The 20,945-nt window shown below is 43.6% G+C and overlaps 1 protein-coding gene across 2 annotated transcripts in view; it reads left to right on the forward strand.

The window, feature by feature from the left end:
- Positions 1 to 20,945, forward strand: part of SCML4 (Scm polycomb group protein like 4) — a 70,481-nt gene that overhangs the window by 39,525 nt on the left and 10,011 nt on the right. For both annotated transcript variants that reach the window (XM_050316349.1, XM_050316350.1), the window contains 2 exons: positions 67 to 261; positions 16,477 to 16,743. In XM_050316349.1, coding sequence (XP_050172306.1) covers positions 67 to 261; positions 16,477 to 16,743 — 462 coding nt within the window. The remainder of the gene's footprint in view (positions 1 to 66; positions 262 to 16,476; positions 16,744 to 20,945) is intronic.

Below are 20,945 nucleotides of genomic sequence, written 5' to 3' on the forward strand. Positions count from 1 at the left end.
CCTTGCTCTCATTCTTCGTCCTGCCATGCATCCCCAGGTATTGAATTGCTCCTGTTTGCTTTCCAGTTTCAGCTTCTTTTGAGGGGAAGCAGCATCTCCAGAGCCTGCTGGTAGTGAACAGCATTGGATATGTCCTGCGCTTCCTGAAGAAGCTGTGTCGGAGCCTCTTGTGCGACAATCTCTTCAGCAACCAGCCTTTCCAGCAGTACAGTGCCGTGATGGAAAGCCCAGAGGGATATGAAAACAGACAAGTGGAGGCAGGTAGGCTGCTTGATCAGCTTGGGCTCAAGATTTAATAGAGATGAAGAAATTACTGTCTTTTTGAGGGGGCTGTGCTGTACATAACAGAGAACTGCAGGCTCTGTGGGACCTTTCCAGGGGTAAGCAGCAGGCTGATTGGCAGTATTTTTCCCAGTAGCTATAGAGGAGTCTTTCAGCTGAGTGTTGAGAAGCAATAGAGGTAGGGATAATTTTAAAATTACTTTATATTTCTATGTTTCTTTTATTTCTTTTCCTAAGGAAACAAGATTTGTATGCTACCATTGTCTTTGTTTCTGTCAATTTTCTCCTGTAACTTTTGGCCTCCTCAAGCATACCTGACCCTGAGGTAGAAGCCTCAAAGTGATTTAAGTTCCTTCAAGTTTCAGGCAGGAAAGAAGGTAGATGGGAAATTTTCCTTTCTTCATAGAATTCAACCACCATATTAGGCACTAAAGTATCCCCACTGACTAGGAAGCCGTCTCTGCTTACAGCCCCTCTGCACAGCCATGCCTGTCCTGGCTCCTCTGCTCATGCACTGCCTTGGCTCATTGGCTACAGGGGGAGTGGGAGGCTGGGGGAGTGTGTGGATCCCAGTCCACACTGTGGTGTCCATCATGGCATGCCATAATGGATATTCTCTGACCTGGCACTGCTCCAGCACCTGCGTGCTTCCCAGCTTGCATGCAGCTGTTTTTAAGGATCACCTGCAAAACAGAACGGTCTGCCTTCACTGCTTCTCACTGGGTGAGGGGAGGGAGCCACCAAAAGCAGTGCAGTTTTGGGTCAGGGGTGCCAGCATAAACCTACGGTACACCTACGGTTATTATCAGTAGCACACTCGGACTGAATCCTGATCTGTCACCTCCATCTATGAGTGTAAACCTAAATGAGTTGTGACTGCTAAGTGTTTTCCTTTGCTACTTTCAGGAATGTTTCTCCTTTAAAAATCTCTGGGCACCAGCAAGTTCCTTGCCTTAGTGCTAGACTATGTGGGACAAAGCCTGAAGGGGCTGTGGTGTGGGGCAGATGCACCCAAGGATGTTGGCAGGCTGGAGAGCTGCCTGCCCAGAGCAACACTGGGCTCCCAGATGCATGGGACCTGAGGTTCCTTCTTGCCCACACCACAGCACGTTGGGATGGAGTGCTGGCCCCAGGCAGCCCCCATGGAGCTGGGACACACCTACAGCCTCCATCTGCAATCAGTGGCTAGAAGGCTGCCCTGGGGCCATCTATGGACTTTGCAAACGCTAATTCAGAAAAAAGGAAAGATGCAAATTATGGGCATGAGCCTTCATTTCACCTGCAGGCTTCCCCCTGACTTAAATTATTTTTCCTTTTCTTTTATTAACAACACCATGGGTGCCTCTCATGCATTCGGTTTAATGGCAGATACATGCTGGCCGAAAGAAAGGTGTTTTAGTGTCCACAATTATGATCTACGAATCATTTGCTTGCCAGGAAGTCCCTAAGTGTGCAGATTGCACACCAAAGCTAGAGAGGGCTGTGCACATAGTGCAGAAATATTCTCTTTGTGCAAATAAACCCAGCTGCCGCTCTTTACATAGGGGAGGAAATGCAGAAACCCAGGCTGAAAAGCAGTGCTTTCCTTTGCTCTCGACTACGACATTTGCAGCAAGCTGAATGTTTCTGAGAGGTCAAGGGGTTTCTGTAGCACTGAGCTAGTGCAGCCCAGGAGGCCTGGCATTTGCGTTTGCATTTTAATTTGCATGTACATTTGCATTTACTTTTGCACAGCATGTGATAGAAGGCAGCTCCGCAACCGGAGTTTTTACAGTTGCTGTTACACTCTGAGCATCTCCCTCCCCACAAAATTTCGGTGCAGATGTCCCTGGCACCATTCCCACTGGATCTCCCCAGACACTGAGGGAGGGGCAAAATGTTATTTTTCCCTCAGACTAGACAGGAGACATAGGTGTAGGCAAGGCTTCTCTTTCCTGGGTCTCCTACTGGTTCAATTAATAGCTTCCCAGAAGCAGTATGGGCTGGGAGTCTGAGCTAGCCACAGAGGTTTAGATTAGATATTAGGAAGAAATTTACAGTGAGAGTGGTGAGGGACTGAAACACGTTGCTCAGAGAAGCTGCTTGGATGCTCCATCCCTGTAAGTGTTCAAGGCCAGGTTGGATGGGGCCCTGGGCAAACTGGTCTAGTGGGTGGCATCCCTGCCCATGGTAGGGGTGAGAAGTTGGAACTAGATGATCTTTAAGGTCCCTTCCAACTCAAAGCACTCTATGATTCTATGGAAGAGCTACCTGGTCCTGCAGTGAGAGGGACTGTGATAAGCAGTGTCCTTTCCAGAGCATTTGGGTACTCAAGTGGCTGTTTGAGCTGACAGCCCAAAGAGGGGATGCTCTTTCCAACAAAGATTAACAGGAAAATGATGAGACAGGATTTGAGGACAGTTTCAGCTGGGTTGTTCTGCTGAAGCCTGTCCCATGGCCTGTGGGGATGGCAGGCGGAGAGCTCAGCAGCTTTGCCATCTAACCCACTGCATGCCTCTGGGCCCCAAGATGCAAGCTGGAAAGATGGGGGCTAGTTTCAGTGCAGCCAGGTAGGTGACTGGAAAACCCAATTACCAGATTATTTCTCAGCCCCAGAGAACACATGAAGGCATGGAAGGAGAAATTAACTCTGCCACATAAGGCACTTGAAATGGGGAATTTTGGAGAGGAGAAAGGCTGCCTCTTCCCCAGGGCAACTTGTGCCCAGTTCAGCAGCTGTTTGTCCATGTCTGTGTGGTAGAGGAACTGGAGTGATGGCCTCTCACCCTTTATGTTGTACTCAGATGGAGCCAGGCAGGTACATAGTATTCCTGTTCATCGTGTCAGTCTGCACTCAATGGCTCCATTGGCACCACTGGAGTAACTCCAGTTTGAGGCACTATGTTTAATGTTTTATTGCCTAAATCTCCTTCCGTCTCCACAGGAGCTAGCATTTCTCTGCAAGAAGGTCAGCACAGGGGGGTCCTCTGCTACACAGGACAGAGACAGGGTCTCCCCATAGTGTCAATAGGGAGGACAGTAGGAGCTCTTGCTTGCAGACAGGTCTGTCAGATGCCTGTTGGGATAAAGTTCATAGGAAGAAGCAGGGCCATAATAAAACACCACAGGAACCCATGCAAAGCAACCACATTTTTCATTGTTTATGTTCTCCAGCTTGTAATCAAGACGTTTTCTTTTAAAAGCATGTGCTTTTCAGCCCCTGTGTACCAATTAATCTAATACATGCATTGACTTCATTGCATTTACTCTTGATTTACACTGTCAGAAGTGAGAGAAGCCAGCATCATATCCAGTCGTATTAATCCACTTAGGCCATACAGAAGTCACCTTTTAACCTCGCCCTAAACCACATGCCCCTAAGCCTTTATTCACCTGTGCTCACAACAAACTGCCAGATGCTAATGGCCGTGTACAGGCCAGGCGGGATTTGCTGACATGTGCATATATCACTGACAACCGCGTTTTACACATCTGAGAAGCACACACTCACCAGGCTGTGCCTAGTGCTGGCCTCTGCAATGAGCCTTGTTGGCTGTGCATTGCCCTCCCTGCATCTGAGCCCCAGCTCTGCCTGCCCTGCCAATGCCTTTCACACCAGCACCCTGTGGCCCTGCCTGCGGGGTGAGGGCTCCTCTCCAGCCCTCTCCCAAAATCAGTGGCTTCACTGCCTTGTCTTGGCACATCTGGGGACATTCCTATATCTCCATGTTGAATGTGAAGGGACTTTCTGGCTCACTAGAGGAGTTTGTGGAGAGCAGCTGTGGGATGACTCCCAGGACTTCATCTGGGAAATTATGGCTTCAGGTCTGAATAACAGCAAACCCTGAGATGTTACCTGTCCCCACAGCACCTGGGCTCAAAGCACCTCTGGACTTGCACCCCAGAATCTTCCATGAGAGCAGCACTGTATCTTGAGCTAAAATAATGGCAAGATCTGGGTGACCTGTGCAGAAAATGCTGTGGAGTGTGCCAGGAACTACATGACGGAAAGCCACCAGAGATCCTGTGAAGTGCCTCCATACACACACTCTGTGTTCAGCTTCCATTATTTCTCTCTGTGCTGGTTTAAAAGTAAAACCAGTGGAAGAAATGAACCCAAAGAGAGATTACAAATCAGAGTAACAATTTAGTAAAAAAGACTACAATAAATGCAGTGATACAGAGAAAAACTGGTTTTAACCCACAAAACCAGATGTATAACCCAGCACCCTGGGACAAGAACAGAACAGTGTTTGTGGGTCCCTGTGCTGAGCACCACGTGGCCCCTCTGAGTGCAAAGTAAAAGGAAAGGAAAATTGTGCTCTCTGGCCCGGGTGCCTATGAGGCTATTCTTGAAATGGGTCCCGTTGTCAGACTCAGTTCTCTCCAGGGTGCTGTACCATTACAACACTTGCTTTTCAAGGCCCACGATGGTATTCTGGGCAGTGGCGTGAGGCACTGGGTATGTTCCCAGCCTTGCTCTTCTCCCCATGGCCAAATCAAATTTGTATGCTTAGATACCATATGGAGTTCCCTACCACTGTCCACAGGAGAACAGCATCTCTTCTTGTGGCACTTCCTGGAGGTAGGGATCTATATGGAGCACATGGATGTATATGGATCTATATGGAGCAGAAGCACAGCAGCAAGTAGAGGTACCCTATGCTATAGTAGCGCCTCTGTCTAAAGGAAGGTGGGCTCTTCCTATCCAGAAGCACTTGAAAAGCTGGTATGAGAAGCGCTATAGCAATCCACAATAAGAGTGTGACCAGTAGGCGAGACACTAGCCTGGGAGCTGGATTTTTATAAGAATTTCCCATTGACTGTGTGGGTAAGTCAGCCTTCTATGCTGTGCTTTTATTTGAGCATTTGTCGAAGGAGTGGAATAATTCTTGTCACCATGTGCAAAGCCCTTCTGAAACAGCCAGGAAAAAAGAATAATATGATAGAAAACCACATATTATTACAATCAATATTTTCAGTCCCACCACCAAATAAACAGCAGCTCAGAAATTTCAGGCCCTGAGAGGGCAAGAAAAATGTTGTCTTTCCCCTTTCTAGTACCGTGGCTTGTTTAATCTTGTCTTGTTGCATGCTACGAGGAAGAGTGCTCCTGGCTTCTCAGCAGACTCAGAATAAATGGCTTTTATGGCTATCAATAGCTTCTGCACTCCTCAGCATTTAATTACCTGCAAAGGCCATTTATTGCCTCATATATTCCTCTACCATGATCATTATCCTTTAAACAATAAATAAAATATTAAGGTCACTCTTAAAGAGGGAGCGAGCCATCCAGCCACAACAAAGTATAATATAAAAAAGTTTATCTGGTCTTTGTGGTATTTGGATTGATGACAGTCTGCAGCAAAGCCAAGAAAGGCTTCCTTGCTTCCTTGCTTTTGTCCTTGCTTCCTTGCTTTCTTCCTTCCTTCCTTCCTTCCTTCTTCTTGCAGCTGAAGCATAATCCCTAGAATTGGCTTCCCAAAATGAGGTGTCCGGGTTGGTAACCCTGCAACAGAGCAGAAGGAGAGGTAACTGTAGCTGGAGCTGCATGTTGTAGTCCAGAAACATGGCAGAGGGACAGGAACAGTTTAGGATGGTCCAAGTAAAGGAAGTAAAGACAGGAAGGTGAAAGAAAAGAGAGAGTCAGTCAATGCTCCTGTGGAGGGGTTTCATGAGGGTGGCAGCAGAGGCTTTAGCATTCAGACCCTATAAACCTGGATAAGAAGAAACCAATAAAATGTACACTAAGGGGAAAATCCTGGCAGGAAGAAAAATAAGAGATGGACGGGAGAGAGAAAATTCATCTCTGATGTAATTTTTCTGGACTCTACAGAATTGGCAGAATTGAATAAATTGAACTTTCTGACCTTTAGGTTGTTGTGATTACTGTTTGCTAACTCCTAAACGAAGAAAGACTCCCTTTCTGTTCCTCTAAGTTTATGTATCTCCTTATGGATGCTAAGCACTGAAGCTATAAGCAGAGAACCCTTCAGCAGCCAGCCCAAGGGAAATCCTCCTTCCCACATTCTGTTGTGCTGTTTTACCTTCACTGACTTGAAGGGGTGCAAGAATATCTATCCGTTTTGAGAAGTTACCCCTAAGGGGTTAGGCACTCTGTTCCCAGCGGTGAATGAGGAAAAGCCCAAAGGAAGTAGTTTTTGTCTTCAGCCCAAGATGTGCTCAGTGCCATGGCACAGACACCAACAGTGCTGGAGATTTCCTAGTCTGCAGCCATGGACGTTAGATAAGAGAACCAACATATGAAATGGAGTTTAGAGATGCTTTATTTTTCCATATGGAAAGGTACGTGCAAGGAAAGTGGATGAAATGATGGCCATAAATGCATGAAGCATGATGGATGAGATCATATCCAATATAGAAAAGAATACCCCTGGGTATATTAATTTAATTCAAGCTTTACAAGCATAGTCATGTGGAGGAAGCACGGACACTTCTAGACCCCCAGTCAGGTAAATCAACTCTGAGCTCCAGCTTTAGCTTTAACTTTGTTTTAGCTGGTTAAGACTTTTCCCTGGAGCTATATGATTCCTTTAGGAGATATCTAAACTTAGGAGTCCAGGTTTTTATTTTTAATAGCTTAAATTAAAGTTGAAACAGGAATTTCCATTCCTAAACTTTTAATAGATTGATACAAATACCTGTGATCCAATATACCAGCATTTCAAGCAGTCAGATGAGCAGGTCACAAGCCAGAACTGATGATGAAAAATCTCTCCAAGTGCTGCAAGCATTAGCCAATGTGACCCACCTGTTTTTTCAAAGATGCGAGTGGGAAAAAAGATGATCCTTGCGATCCTTACCTTTTGCCAATTGAAGCCACATGAGATAACATCTCTAGGGAATCACATGTGGTGTGCCAGTGTAGACTCTGAGAGCCCATGGGCCATTAGATGTGCAGCTTTTGCTGCTGGGTTGCTATTGCAGCCGGGGTAACAGAAAGATTGGCTGTGGCAGTGAAGGGGGTTATGAGAGTTAAAGTCAGCACTTACTAAGCAAAAGATAAAACTAGAAGGGTTTTAGAAGAGAGATCAACACTTGCTTGCCCTCTGTGAATCTGAACAGGAGGGCCCTTGCGTAAGGACTGCCTGGTACGTGGTGCCTATGGCAGGGCCTGGGCTTGCACCTCCATGGGAAGCAGCAGAGCCAGCTGAGAGAGGGGAAAGGGATTCTGGTGTTTAAGCTATTCCAATCTGACCGGTTTCAAAGCAGATTCAGAATTTTTTCATGGGACATTACCGATTTTTGCTTGGATGTTCTTCAGTTTTTTGGCTCAGTTTTTCACCTCACCCATGTTGCTCTCTTTTTTAGGCTTTTAGCATTATTCGTCTTTGTCTTTGTCTACCTTCTGTTTCTCTCTATCCTTTTCCAGTTCACTACAAAACAAATGGAGACCCCCACACAGTGGCATTTCTAGTTTTTTTCTTGAAAAGTCTTGGCCACTCTTTAATCAACAGTACTCCCCAGTTCCTTAGGATGTATTTGTCTGCGGTAATTATACAGAGTACATCAAAATGACTTTCTGAAGCATCTGCTGGAAGAACATTAATCTGTTGGCAAAATGAGTGCAAAGCAGGGGATTAAAGCAATTAAGAGAGTAGCAGAAGCAAACTGTTGGCGGTGACTGTGCAGCTTGGTGTTGGTGCTGGGCTGGTGCTGGCCATGGGCAGTGACGAGCAAGGTAAGGGTGCAAGGCAAGGACATGCACCTCCAGCAGCTGGGCAAGAGAAATGCTCCACCTGCCTCTGACAGAAAACAAGCCACAAATGGTGGTTTGGGAGTTTGGTACTTTGTGGTGGGTTTCTTCATGGAAGGGATAAGGTTACACAAGTGACTTTTAAACAGTAAGGTGGCAGTGGCTTGCCAGTTTTCACCAGAGTAGCTGAATTTAAGGAAAATGCAGTGAGGCTGGAGATAAATAGGGTCCCAGGGCAAGTCCAGCCCCCTGGCAGCATGGCACAGTGCAGCACAGTGTTGTGAAGGGAAACTGGCTCTGTGGGATCATGGAAAGAGGAGGGGATAAAAAGACTCAACAAAGGGGAATTGGTAATTTCCTAGCTGCTGGGATTGAGATCAACCAGGGATGTCAGAAGCAGCAGCAGAGAAGACAGGAAAAGAAAGGTCTTGTGAGGGGGAACTGAGGCTTTAGGGTCCATATATGTTGTATTTGTATGACAGAAGAAATATCAGAAAGTTCAGCTGTGCTGCAGCAGTGGGCAGGGAAAAATGAAGCAAGGACTTTATAGAAGATTTTGTACCTGCATACAAACACATGCACAGGCTCATGCTTTGTATGTACTCTTTATATGTACCTAATTTCTGGATAAGATTATTATTAACTATTAATGAGTAAACACAGCTTGTTTCGCAGTTACTGCACTTTGCTGTAGACATCTCACTTCTTATGTCTCAAATTATTTGTTTTTCAAACAATAAAAAATTGCTGTTAAATATTTTAAGCCAGTACTAAGCAATATAATTTAGGGACATTCATCATGGTGATGGCAGAACAAAAACGCACTAAGTACTTAATCTCAGTATATAATGCCTTGAAATTTTCAAATAACACAGTAATTTTCATCTAGTCGATTCTATATACAGCTTTTTGCGACTTCTAACAATGCTGATTTATAAGAATATGGAGTACATTATAAACTACCTGGATAGAAAAGCCCCTCTAGCTACTGCTAGAAGCTGGAAACTGAAAAAATCGATCGCAGCCTCTCCCATCTCCCTCTGCCATTGTAGAACCACTGCTGTGCTAAGGCACAGAACTATACAACCCCGACAAATCTTCTTTTCATGGTGTACACCTTGGTATAACATAAAGGCAAGGGGGAGAGGAAGAGAAAGGAGGAACAGGTCTGAATCAGGTGGAAGAGACCAAAGGAAGACTTTTTCTAACGGCTGGATCCCTGTGTCATTGCCTTAGCTTGTGGGTGTGACTAAACAATTAGCCTATGCTATATCATAGGACTAAAACCTCTCCATCACAATACAGTGCATTCACTCAATCATCCCAAGCACTTTAAAAACGGAAAAGATTGCTCAATGGGTTATTTATGCACATGAGCACCTTCTATTATTAAATCTAATATATTTGTCAGTGGCTAGCTTGTGAATTTACTCTACCTTTTTATTCATTTTGGACAATAAAACCATGTTGATCTGTTCCCAGCTGGTTTCATTCTGTGGTTCTACTGCATTAAACACAATGTGGCTGCTGTCTGGGCTGTAAACACTCAAGGGAAATGGTTTTAATAATAAAAAAAAAAAAAAATTGCCTATGCTGAAGACCTTGTAATCACGACAACATTGGATTTTGGAAAATTCTCTAAAAAATTTAGATTCTTGATGTTAACTGACTGGCAGCTTGTCCTTGGGGGATTCAGCATTTCAGTTACTGCAAAATATGTTTTAGCAGCTAGGACGCAGATAGATGACACATGGTGCAGTAAAGCCCCAGACTAAACCCTGGAGAATTCATTGCAGATTTTATCTCCACAGTGTGACCATGGTTTCAGTGTTCATAATATCTGCATTCACAAGCGAATGAGGCATATTTACATTTTTCTGTTCTGACTGACTAGTAACCCCCCTTTTTCTCCCCTGTGGATGCAACTGTGTGTTCCTATAACCCATCCAAAAGTTATCCTGTAGACTGCAAACCACAGGCGTGACAGTCCTGAACTGCTGTTGGCGGATGCCCTGGGCTGCCTGCTCTCTCACTGCCTCTCTGCAGCAGCCTCAGGGATGCTGTGACTCCCTGGGGATGTGTCTCCATGCCACACTGCCTTGCCAAACAGCGATCAGCTCGGCTCTGCTGCCACAAACCAGATGTCACTCCCTGTAATGTTTTCCTTGTCCAGCCAAACTGTGGCAGCCTCGAGTTGGTGTGGAATTGGTCTGGTCCTTGCCCAGATGTATAGAGTGCAGATGCATGCACCAGAGAGAGGTGTTGACACGGTATGGAAATGCCTGCTATGGGGTGACATCATATTTTCATTGTGCTGCGTGTCTGGACAGGTAATGGAGCTAAAAGGAATGGGCTGGTGCTGTAATCCCAGAGTAAATCACAGCAGGCAGAGCTGGAAGGTCTTAATCCATCATAGGAGACTCCTATCTTTAGACAGATACATGCAGGCTCAGGCTACAGGGAAGATAAGGTCCATGTTCTGTTCCTGACTGGACAGAAATGTGTGAGGCTATTTGGAAGGCATAGAAAAAGTTCTTTTATAATCTTATAAGGGTTGATGTTAAAACAAAAGATAGTTCAGAGCCAAGGCATATCTTTCAGAATCTTAAATAGTGTTTACATCTTTCTGCTCTCTCCCTTTCTGGCTTACGCTAGATTGAACTGATGGTTAAACTCATCTGAAGAATTTCCTTCCGCATCTCAGCACTTGCTTTTTGTGTTTCCCCACTTCTATTTTTACTTTCAACAAGGCTGAGATGCAGGGTTTCTAAACTACTGCTTAAAACTGTCCCCTCCAGCTCTCCCCAACCCCTACACCTCCCAGACAGGACAATTGCCATCCGTGTGCAGGAAGCTGAAGCCAAACTCAGGAACTATAAAATACAGGCAAAGATAAAGCCATACAAAGAAGGAGTCTCTCAGTAGAATTTTGACACTGAGGTTGGCTCCTCTCAAAATGACTGGGAGATGAAAAAAGGCTGGCCCTGGCTGGGAGAAAGGAGAGGTCTGAGGAAGCTATGATATCATGTCGCTTAAAATATGGAGTTCACATCTGGTCAACCCATTATAGGCAATATATGGTAGCACTTTAAAAGGTACAGGGAAGGGTCAGAGGGCAGAGCCCATCACTAAATGATATGAGGAATAGGAGACGACACAAAAAAGGAAGAGTGCGGGCAGAGGAAAGAAAGACAGAAATAAATCTATATTGACTGTGAGGAAAAGAAATTAATGGGGAATTTAATTAAAGCAAATATAAATGGTTGAGCATTGCAGATGGTGAAGTAAAAGGTTATGAAATGACATTAAAGTATTGTCCTAGAAGGAAGGGCAGATATCCCAGGAAGCTACCGATGTGCGAAAGAAGATCTCTCTGGTTTGGGAATCACTGCCCAGGATATTCATAGGTAGGGATGGGGGTTTCCAGCAGTGCCTCATGCAGCCTTCACCCAGATGCAGCCACTCCATGGCTGTGCAGGACATGGCCTGTTAACTGGGAAAAGGGTCTCTGGTCCCAGTTCATTGCTCTGACCTTGGACTCTTCTGTTCAAGCAGCAGTCTGGGTACAAACCCAGAGAAAGGCATGAGGATATCAGAAAAGGGAAAGCTGGATCAATACAAGTGTGAAATGGATGGAAGGGGAACAGCCTAGGGAAGAAATGGCTATACAGGTCAGCAGTATGGGAGGAAGGAAAATAGAAAAGAGAGATAGGAAAATGGCTGGCAAAATGGGAAGAGGGTGATGCTGCAGGTGTAGGAAAGCAGTGTTAGAGGAAGAGGTGGCAGAAATATGATGGAAGAAGCAGCAGAAAGAGATGATGAGGAAGAACAGAGGGAGAAACTGGGCAGGGGTATAAGGGAAGGGAGCCTGAGGGAGTTAAAGGAAGAGAGATATAACACAGTCAGTGGTGTGGGAGCAGCAGCAGGTGAGGAAAGCGGCACGAGGCATGTTTGGCCTGGGAGAAGGCAGGAGAGTGTCTCTGGAATGTAAAAACAGCTTTTGCCTATAGGATAAATTTTAGCAGAAGAAGTTTGGACTTTTTGTAAGATGTAGAAGAAAAAATAAGAGATTAGATCTGCTATTCCCAGATGCTGTAGTATGCATCCATGTGGTATTCCATAGTGGCAAACAGGACTGAGGCAAAGAACTTAATATGGTCCAGAAGTGAGGGACAAAACAAGTATTTTTCTTCATCCTAATGGAGAACTGGGGTCCAGAGATGAGAGATAACCTGACCAAGGTCACTCCAGAAGGCTGCAGCAGAGCTGGGATGATAGCTGCAGGTTCTCAGGTTGTTTTAACTCTCAGCTGCCTAATCTTCAAGAATCTGACTAGAAACAATACAGGCTGTTATTTTAAAGAAACTCGGCTAAAGAAATGTGCATATTTAAATTGGAAAAGTAATTGTGGCTTTTCTCTCTTCTCTATTGCTGCATTTTAAGGTGTGCTGGATGTAACTGCCTTGGGTTTTTCAATCCAGTAACCTGTGCACCACTCATGGGAAGGCAAACTATGCCAAAACGGCCTGAGCATCTCAGATTCGTGAACAGCTCTAGTGGAGACCACTGTGCCTATAGTAAAAGCTCAAAGCAGTTTTCTCATAAATCCTACTTTAAAGCATTGTGTACTAATTTCTCAACAGTATGTGACACTGACTACCTGGAAAAGAAAATATGGAGTGTGACAGAATACAAAAGGGCTAAGCTACAGATTTATGAAACTGTTGCATTTTAAACCCCAATAGAGAGTCATATTTTCTTCTATTGTCTTAGAAAACATGTTTTTTCCTAATTGGCCAAAGTGGGATTAGAAGCTGTGAAAGCCATACACTTTACAAAGCCTTCTGGGAGCTTACAAAAGGCAGATATTTTCATGCACATCATCAGTGGAACCCCAACTCATGCATCTTCTCTGTGGTACAAACTAACAAGGAGCTGGAGAAATACAAACACAGAGCTTACCCATTTTTTTCCAGTTTTTGGACAGTGGGGCTCATTCCTCCTGCTGCCTTCTGTGCCACAGTAAGGACACCCTGAACCCCTAACATGAGCCCTTATGATGGTTCTCCCCCATCCTCTGTGGCTGCTTCTTGGAGTGGAGAAGACATCAGTCATAGGATCAGAGGAAAATTCATGTGGGAAGAGACCCCAGGAGGTCTCAGGCAAAACCCCTTGCCCAAAGCAGAGTCAGATATGGTATATAGGATCCCATCAGGTTACTCAGGGCTTTGTCCAGTCGGGTCTGGAAAAGCTCCAGTGCCGGAATCTGCAGAGTCTCTCTCTGGGTAACCTCTGCCCCCACCCCACTGTACTCACAGGTAAAAGGTTTCTCCTTATAAGTAGTCTGAAGATTTCATTTCAACATTTTGCTTGTTGTCTCTTGTTCATCTGTCATGCAGCACAGTGAACAGCCTGGCTCAATCTTCTTAGCAACCTCCCTGTGGGTTCTGTGGGGCTGTGCTAGGTTCACACCCTGAGCTGCCTCTCCCCAGGCTGAATAAGCCCTATTCCACCACCTCTCCTAAGCAGGGCAAGTGCTTCAGGCCCCAGGCCTCTTGATGGCCCTCCACTGAACTCTCTGATTTTCCATATCTGTCTGATATTGCAGAGACCAAATCAGGATGCCAGGTTAGATCCCTATGGTACCATGCTTTTTACTGGCCTCCAGGCAGTCTGTCAACTGCCACCCACTAAGCCTGACCATCCAACCAGTTTCTCACTCATCCCAACCATAATGGTCCAGTGAAGGCATTAATACAACTTTTCAGGTTTCCAGAGCACCTTCCACTGGGGAATGTTTCATACAGTAATGCATCTGTGGCAATAGGCATCATTACTAAGATTTTGGAGCTCAAAGCAGAGATGTGGAATAAATCAATCTAGATCAAGAAAAGAGTCTTAAGGCAAGGTTAGGAACAGAACAGACAGCAGCTGGCTCCTCGTCATAGTCCTGCACACAACTCTCTTGCAGATAACTCATGGGTGTCCTTCCACAGGAAGATTTAATCTTCACACATCTCATTTCATACAGACTACTGAGAGTCCAACACCAGTCAAAAAATCCCCAGTGCCTGCTCACAAATTTTTGGAGTAATTTACATCCCTAGTAATAAAAGCTGTATGCTGTTTATTTAGCAGGGCTCTTTTAATGTGCTGTTTGTTGTTTTGATAGTCTATGTCTTCTTCATATTGTAATCATATTAAAAGAGCATTCTTTTCCTGGAATAAAGAGGTAATGATTCACAAGAGGCATAATTATTGCATGCAGTGCAGGCAGGATGCTGCAGAAAGAGCCATCTTCTTTATGCGTAAGAGGCTTTTATTGCAAGTGTTCTACACAGTAATTAAATTCCTTTGAATGAGGAGGCTTGATTGGATTTTCATTGGTTTATTGGGAGGAGTCTGAAAAGCAAGGTATTTAGCTCAATCACTATATAATTTTGGCATCTGTTGGAGGTTAGGGAGAAAGGTTCAGGGTGTCTGATTCCCATTTCTCTTATGTGTTATGTTAGCTGAACTCCATTGAATTCAATTGAATTACGCCCTATCTGTATTTGTGTGAGAATCAAGCTCAGAACCCCCTGGCAGGAAGCAGCAGGAGACCTGAAAGCATGCTCTAAGAATCCAAATAATCTAAGGGAAAAAAACCTTGCTAAAGGAAAGTTGCTTACGGTTGCAAAGGCAAGTGTCCAAAAGTGAGGAAACTTTACATTTACAGCTTTCCCTCAAATCTGATGTTTGCCTTATGGCGAGTCCAGTCTTGGTCCAAAATGGGACAAAGTTTTGAAAGACAGCAGCAAGAAAATAAAAAGTCAGGAAATCATGTAACAAAAATCTGTTCTGTGGCTTAACACATAAGCCAGGATGCTGGCATGGCACAACTCTTGAGTATTTGAGTTGTCGAACTAAATCATGTTTGTTTAACATCAGCTACTGTACACAGCTGCCAAGTAGGTTTTGAGTTTTCTTTTATAAGGAAAAGAGTGAAAATGTAAATTAAAAGGAAAACTCTCCTATATGCAGCCTCAACATCTATTAGCAATGTAGTTTCTGTCCTATGGCAGGAATTACAGCATAAATTCTTATTATTCAATAAGGCTCTGTCAGGAGGAGGGTGTTGCTCAAGGAGGGAAGGTGATGTGAGACATCATGGGGGTAATTTCACTCTGCTTAGGTATCTCTGGAGGGACCGTATGTATGATGAGGAAAGTGGCTTTTTCAACAGCTCAGAGAAACATCATGGGGCAATGGAAGGCACTTCCCTAACCTAGGGGCTCCCTACCTGCCAGGTGTCAACACCCAGTGGAAGTGAGAATCTCTGAAGTGTAGGCTGCAAGTAGTGTTCTGTGAGGGCTGGGATCTTAGAGAGGTTTCCAGGGGCTCTGCTGGTATCCCAATAAAATACAAGCGGTGATAAACCTGGGGCTGGGTGAGAGGAGGACTGGTTTTCCAGGGAGAACAGCAATGGGAAGGAGGAGAAGCAGAGGAGGAAGAAGACCTTGGATAATCTTTTGTGAAGACAAAAAGAAAGGGAAATAGGAAGGAGCTTGAATATCAACACCTGTTGGGAGGAGATTGGGGCTGGCCAGAGGAGGACAATGACATGAACTTGGAAGTGACTGATCTGGACCTAGGTCTGATGGGAACTGGCAAAAAGAAGTCTGTATACCGCAAAACCTCGGGGTAGACTTGCCTCATGCCTCTCCATTAGACTGCAAGCCCCATAGAAGAATATAATACTCTAAAATAGGTCCTTAAGTGCAGAATTGGGTTTACTATGAAGAATCTGAAAAGCAAGGTATTTAGCTCCTACACAGTGTGAAAAGTACAATGCAGAGGAGGGGAACCGTAGCAATGGTTTGCAATCATCTGTGATGTCAGCGTGCTTGTCCGAACCCAAGTCAGCTCCAAGTGACTCCCTTCCACATAGTCTGTGATAAAACTTGGCTGTGCTCTTCAGTCATCAAGCCCATATCCTTGCGGGATACCACGCCTGATGGATGTTTGCAGCTGAGGATACTTCTGATTCATTTTTGTAACTGCAGCCAGAATCCTCTGATTTATTACCTTCTCTGGTTTATTACTCCCTCCTACTGGCTGCCAGGTGTGAACCCAACAAATTTATCCCATTGTCCTCCTCTGCCTCCTTCCTTTCAACTTCCAGTCTCAGTGGTATTCAAGGAGCACCATGAGGCAAATAGGACCCACCAGTCAGTGGTCCAGGACTTTACAGAGAATATGCTGTAAGCTGACATGGATGACTCACATCAAGCCATAGTTTCTCTGTTGTGACTCTGCTGACCTCTGACTGGTTGTGCTTCCCTTCATTATTTATTAATTCTTAGCAAATATCCCTCTTGGAGCCAGCTGTCTGTACAGAAAGTTGGAAATTTTTTTTGACCCCAAAAATGGGAATTTTGAAAAAAAAAATTCATGGGCTGAATTAAAATTGTTTTTCTTTTATTGATGTTTCTTTTGTGTCTGGACTTCCTGAGTAGAAACAGTTATACCTGAGGACTACCTGGTTGATCCTGCCAATGGGAAGCAGTACAGCCTGGATCCTGCCAATGCTGCCTGTGGTTGCACAGGCTCCATGTACACCGTGCGTCAGAGTCCTGCAGATGGACATCCTGCTGGAGGTTCCTCTTCCTCCTGTAGCCATCATCCTGCTCAAATGTCTTCAGGGGGGTCCTCATCTACTGGCTTGCGGCATCAGACCTCCAGCCCAACAAGGAATGGGGCCTATCTTGAAGGACATAGAAGTGGTAATAAAACATCTTCCATTTAGTAATGTGCTATATTGGTGCTGTGCTGGAGTCTCAACTCATTCCCAAATTCCCAAAGAAATTAGTGAGGTAGTTCTGTGGTAGAATCCATCCAGACCACTCATGCTTCCACTTAGAAGGAGAAATAATAGCCTAGGTAAACACAATATCAGTCTGTTCATCATTAAGTAAAATGGTGAATGTTTTCTAAAGCTGTTATTATGTAAAGATATGTATTATGTATAATTGTGTGGCAATCACAACTGTTATTATCAACTTAGAGACATAAATATTAATATATAAAGCATTCCTCCTAATTGATTGATACTTCCTACTGGCAGGTTATTTGTATGACACCAGCTGTGTACAAGATGTGATGCAGAACAAACCCAAATATTAGTGCTTACCTTAAAGCACTTTAGCAAAAGGTTTTGCTTCCTAGCTCCGTGGCCCATCCTGCCCCTTTAATCACAAACCAAGCCAAATTTTGCTTGAAAAAGACTCCTCAGCAAAACATATATTTTTTTAAATAATCCAGCTCACTGCTCAAGGCTCTTTTGTTCTTCAGGGAGCAAAGTCATAAGAAGTTTATCTGCAAGATTCAAGGGATGCCACGGGAACCACTGCATTCAATGACCGTTCTTTTTCCCTTTCTTTGTATTTTTACATTTACAGTTACCCTGTCAGGATTTATATTTACTGGGTTAGTTGCTCTGCCCATCAGCTATAGTTCCTATTAACCATGATTCTTTTTTCTCTAGAAATTCTCCAAGTTCATCAAATGGGTTAGCTAATTCACTGAGCTTCCCTTGTTTGCATTTTCCAAGTTCTCAATTAACAGGTCTTTATTAGTAGTGATTCCAACAGTGTCTTCACCCTTACTAATTATTCAAACTTCATTTATACATTTTTCATTTTGAAGGTAGATCTAACAAAGGAGTTGAATGTCTCAGCCATTTTTAAGTCATTAATTTATTTCCCTTCCTCATTTATTAATGGAGTCTACCATCAATCTAGTGGGGTTTTTTAATATCTTTATATATTTGCAGAAGCCTTACTGGTTCCCCAGTCCCTTTGTCTACCGTCAGATCATTGCATTGTCTTTTTGCCCTTGCATTCCCCCTGGAAACTTCAAGTGATTCTGCATATTCTTGTTTGGAAGCTATTCCAGAGCCTCTTTTCAGTATCCTTTTCTTAATCTTTGCTTAAATCTTTCAGTACTCTTCACCTCCCCAGTACCTTTAATATTTCTTGTTCCTGAACTTTTGCTATTTAATATTTTAGAACATTTTTCTTCCAAAATGTGCATTATAAGTATTTATCCTTGTATTCATTTGTTTATCTAAGTTTGTCTTCTTAAATGCTCAATACCAAAAAAACCCACTGTTCACTTTGCTATTATTTTCACACACTTGTTTCTCTGGTTTACCCCTGCGTTAGTCTATTATAGAGACCACTGATAAGTGTTTGGTTCTCGTCATTATTTTTTCCTTTACTTACAGAGTCAACTTTACTCAAAGCAAAGTGGATAGTATAGAAATGCACTATTGCAAACAACTGGTAAAACGTTGTCACTAGGATGAGGTGGCCTCAGTTACAAAGAAAAGGAAATGAAAAGCCACTGTCTTTCAGATCTTGTTCAGTGCCTCTCAGGTTGGCATAATCAGGTCCTGGAAGGACAAGAGGCTTAATGTGCCTCCTACTGCTTCCTTATAACCTCCTAGCAGAACTGGGACTCTTTGGTCAAGCTTTATAGCTGTGAGAAGCCAAGATTGAACAATGTTGTTACTTACTTGCTTTGAAAATCTTTATCATTCTGCTTGATATCACTCATTATCTCTTTATAGTACATATGAAGAGCCAGGGCAGTTCAGAGCAAAGGTCTGTCTAGCCACACATCCTGTCTCCACCATGAAACAGCAGCACACCCCAAGGAAAGGGATAAATGCAAAGGTGGTGCACTACCCACTACCCTCTCTGCCTTCGTAAATTTGTGGCTCAAGGACTTCCTGAACCAGAAGTGGTGGATTCATTTTTAGGAACCCTTCATAGATTTTTCTTCCCTGAATCACTCAGTGGCTTATTGAATACTTTGTGCATTTCAGCATACGAAAAAATTTCCGTGCTTAAGAATGTGTTGTGTGCAGAAAAACTCTTAGTATCAGGGGATGGAAATTGTGTTCAAGGGACTGAAGCCTAAAATCAGAGCTTCTTAAGCTAGTTCAGCTGCATTACTTTCCCTTCTATTTTCTGATTCTGCATGTCACCGTTTCTCTGTCTCAGCCAATGTCTTGTGGAAGTTCCGCATGATCCTGAGCAGAAAGCTAAGCTTCAGGAGATCAGCTCCATCTCTCTTTTTGTGACTTCCCACAAAACCCACAGTCTACTAAATGAAGGGCTGAAATACGACACATCTTTTTTCCAGAACTGAAGCAACAAAAAAGTCATAGAGTGGTCATGCAACAGGCTTTGCAGTTTCCTGTATTTCTCCAGCTTAAAACTTACTAAAGCACTTTGTAGAGCAAAGAGGCAGAGATTGTGTTTGAACTAGACATTCATGACATGTGAGTATCTCCAAAGCAGTTACAACTGACTTGAAGCTGTTATATGTAATACTTGGGGTTAAGAGGACTCATCCCAAAACGCCTTAGTATTTTTTTATGTAATGAGCATTTGACACTTGCATAGGCTAGATTCTCTGGAATGTCTGGGTCATTTGGCCAGCTCAACAGTAAAGGCTTCCTAAAATCAAAAGGTATACATTGTACATAATTTAAATAGTTATGAATTAATTGATACTTTTAAATTATTATTATTTTTAAATTTGTAACAATTTATTAGTCCTGGTATCACCCATTGTAGATTAGGATCCACCCATACAGAGATGGGCTTCCTGTCAAGGTCTCTAACAGAGGGAATAGCAAGTCCCTGCGCTCTGCCAGTGTATAGCAGCACAAACAGCCAGTGCACATTTGTGCCACCACCGTCCATCACATTTCCTCTGATCCATTCAGTTGCTTTCTGGAGACTCCAGCAGAGTCTCCTGTAGTCCATGGCAGAAGCTAGGTCCTCTGACACAGAGGAAAGCCACTTTCTCTCAGACACATCAGGCACTTTTCTGTGGCTGTAATGGGCAACACAGTGACGTCCATGAAGTCAAGGTGCTCACACACTCATTACGATATCACTTCCAGCATTAAGACACCGTAAAGTTTCCAGTCACAGCTGGGTTTCACCTCTTACTCCATTTGCCATAGTGTCAGCCCTGTAACACTGCAATTCTCACCAGAGTCCTACAGATCATTACCCAGTCCCCCTTAAAATTAGAGACTATATTTCTTCACAGCTATCATATTTTCACCCACCATATTGCTTTTGCTTCTACTGGCAATTCCAGACTTTTAAAATACACATCTTTCTGCAACTGCCTTAGTGCAGCTACACTGGAGTTTGATTACTGCCTTCACAAAGTCTCTCCTGCAAAGGTCTTTGAAATCTGTGCATGTGTTTTTCTTCTTTCTAGGCATAATTTATATGTTGCTGAATCATAACTAAGCAAAGATGAGTAAGTGGTGCATGCCAGTCTCTGTTCTTATCCTCTTCAGTCTGTATACTTACAAGGCAGGGATGGGCAGGACTCATTAAAAAGAGGAAGAATTTATCTCTGAAACCTCAAACCAATCCTATTTATTTATGGATAGTTATGAAAAATATCTTGCCTTATTTATCATGGTGGGCAAATATAATGGAAAAAACCATAATCATAAAACACATCTCAGTGCATAGCAGAACATGTCTTTCAAGCGGAATGGATGAGATTAAACCTCAAAGCTCTCATTAATGCGATTGGAAGCTTGATGCCTAATTCTCCTTGATTATGCTAAAAAATTCAGAAAAAAAAAAATCTCATTTCAGAAAGCCAGTTGGGGCTGCTAACAGATAAACATGCAGTTTCCTGTCATCATTTGCCAAACTGAAGCTTTTAAATCAGGGAAGGAATAGTCAAGGACATCATAAACCTTTCCAAGCCTGCTTACATAACAGACAAAGCCTTTATCCCAAGTATGAAGAATGTGTGTTCAACCACAATATAATAACCTTAACCTTGCCCTGTAGCTTGTTATTTTTATGTAGATTTTATTATCCAATATTAGCAGTTAATTATTATCACCTGAGGGTCTTTGTTAAAGAGGCAATTCTGC

This window comes from Myiozetetes cayanensis, unplaced genomic scaffold, assembly GCF_022539395.1.
Source record: "Myiozetetes cayanensis isolate MyiCay16 unplaced genomic scaffold, myiCay2020 scf2-11, whole genome shotgun sequence".
Lineage (NCBI taxonomy): Eukaryota > Metazoa > Chordata > Aves > Passeriformes > Tyrannidae > Myiozetetes > Myiozetetes cayanensis.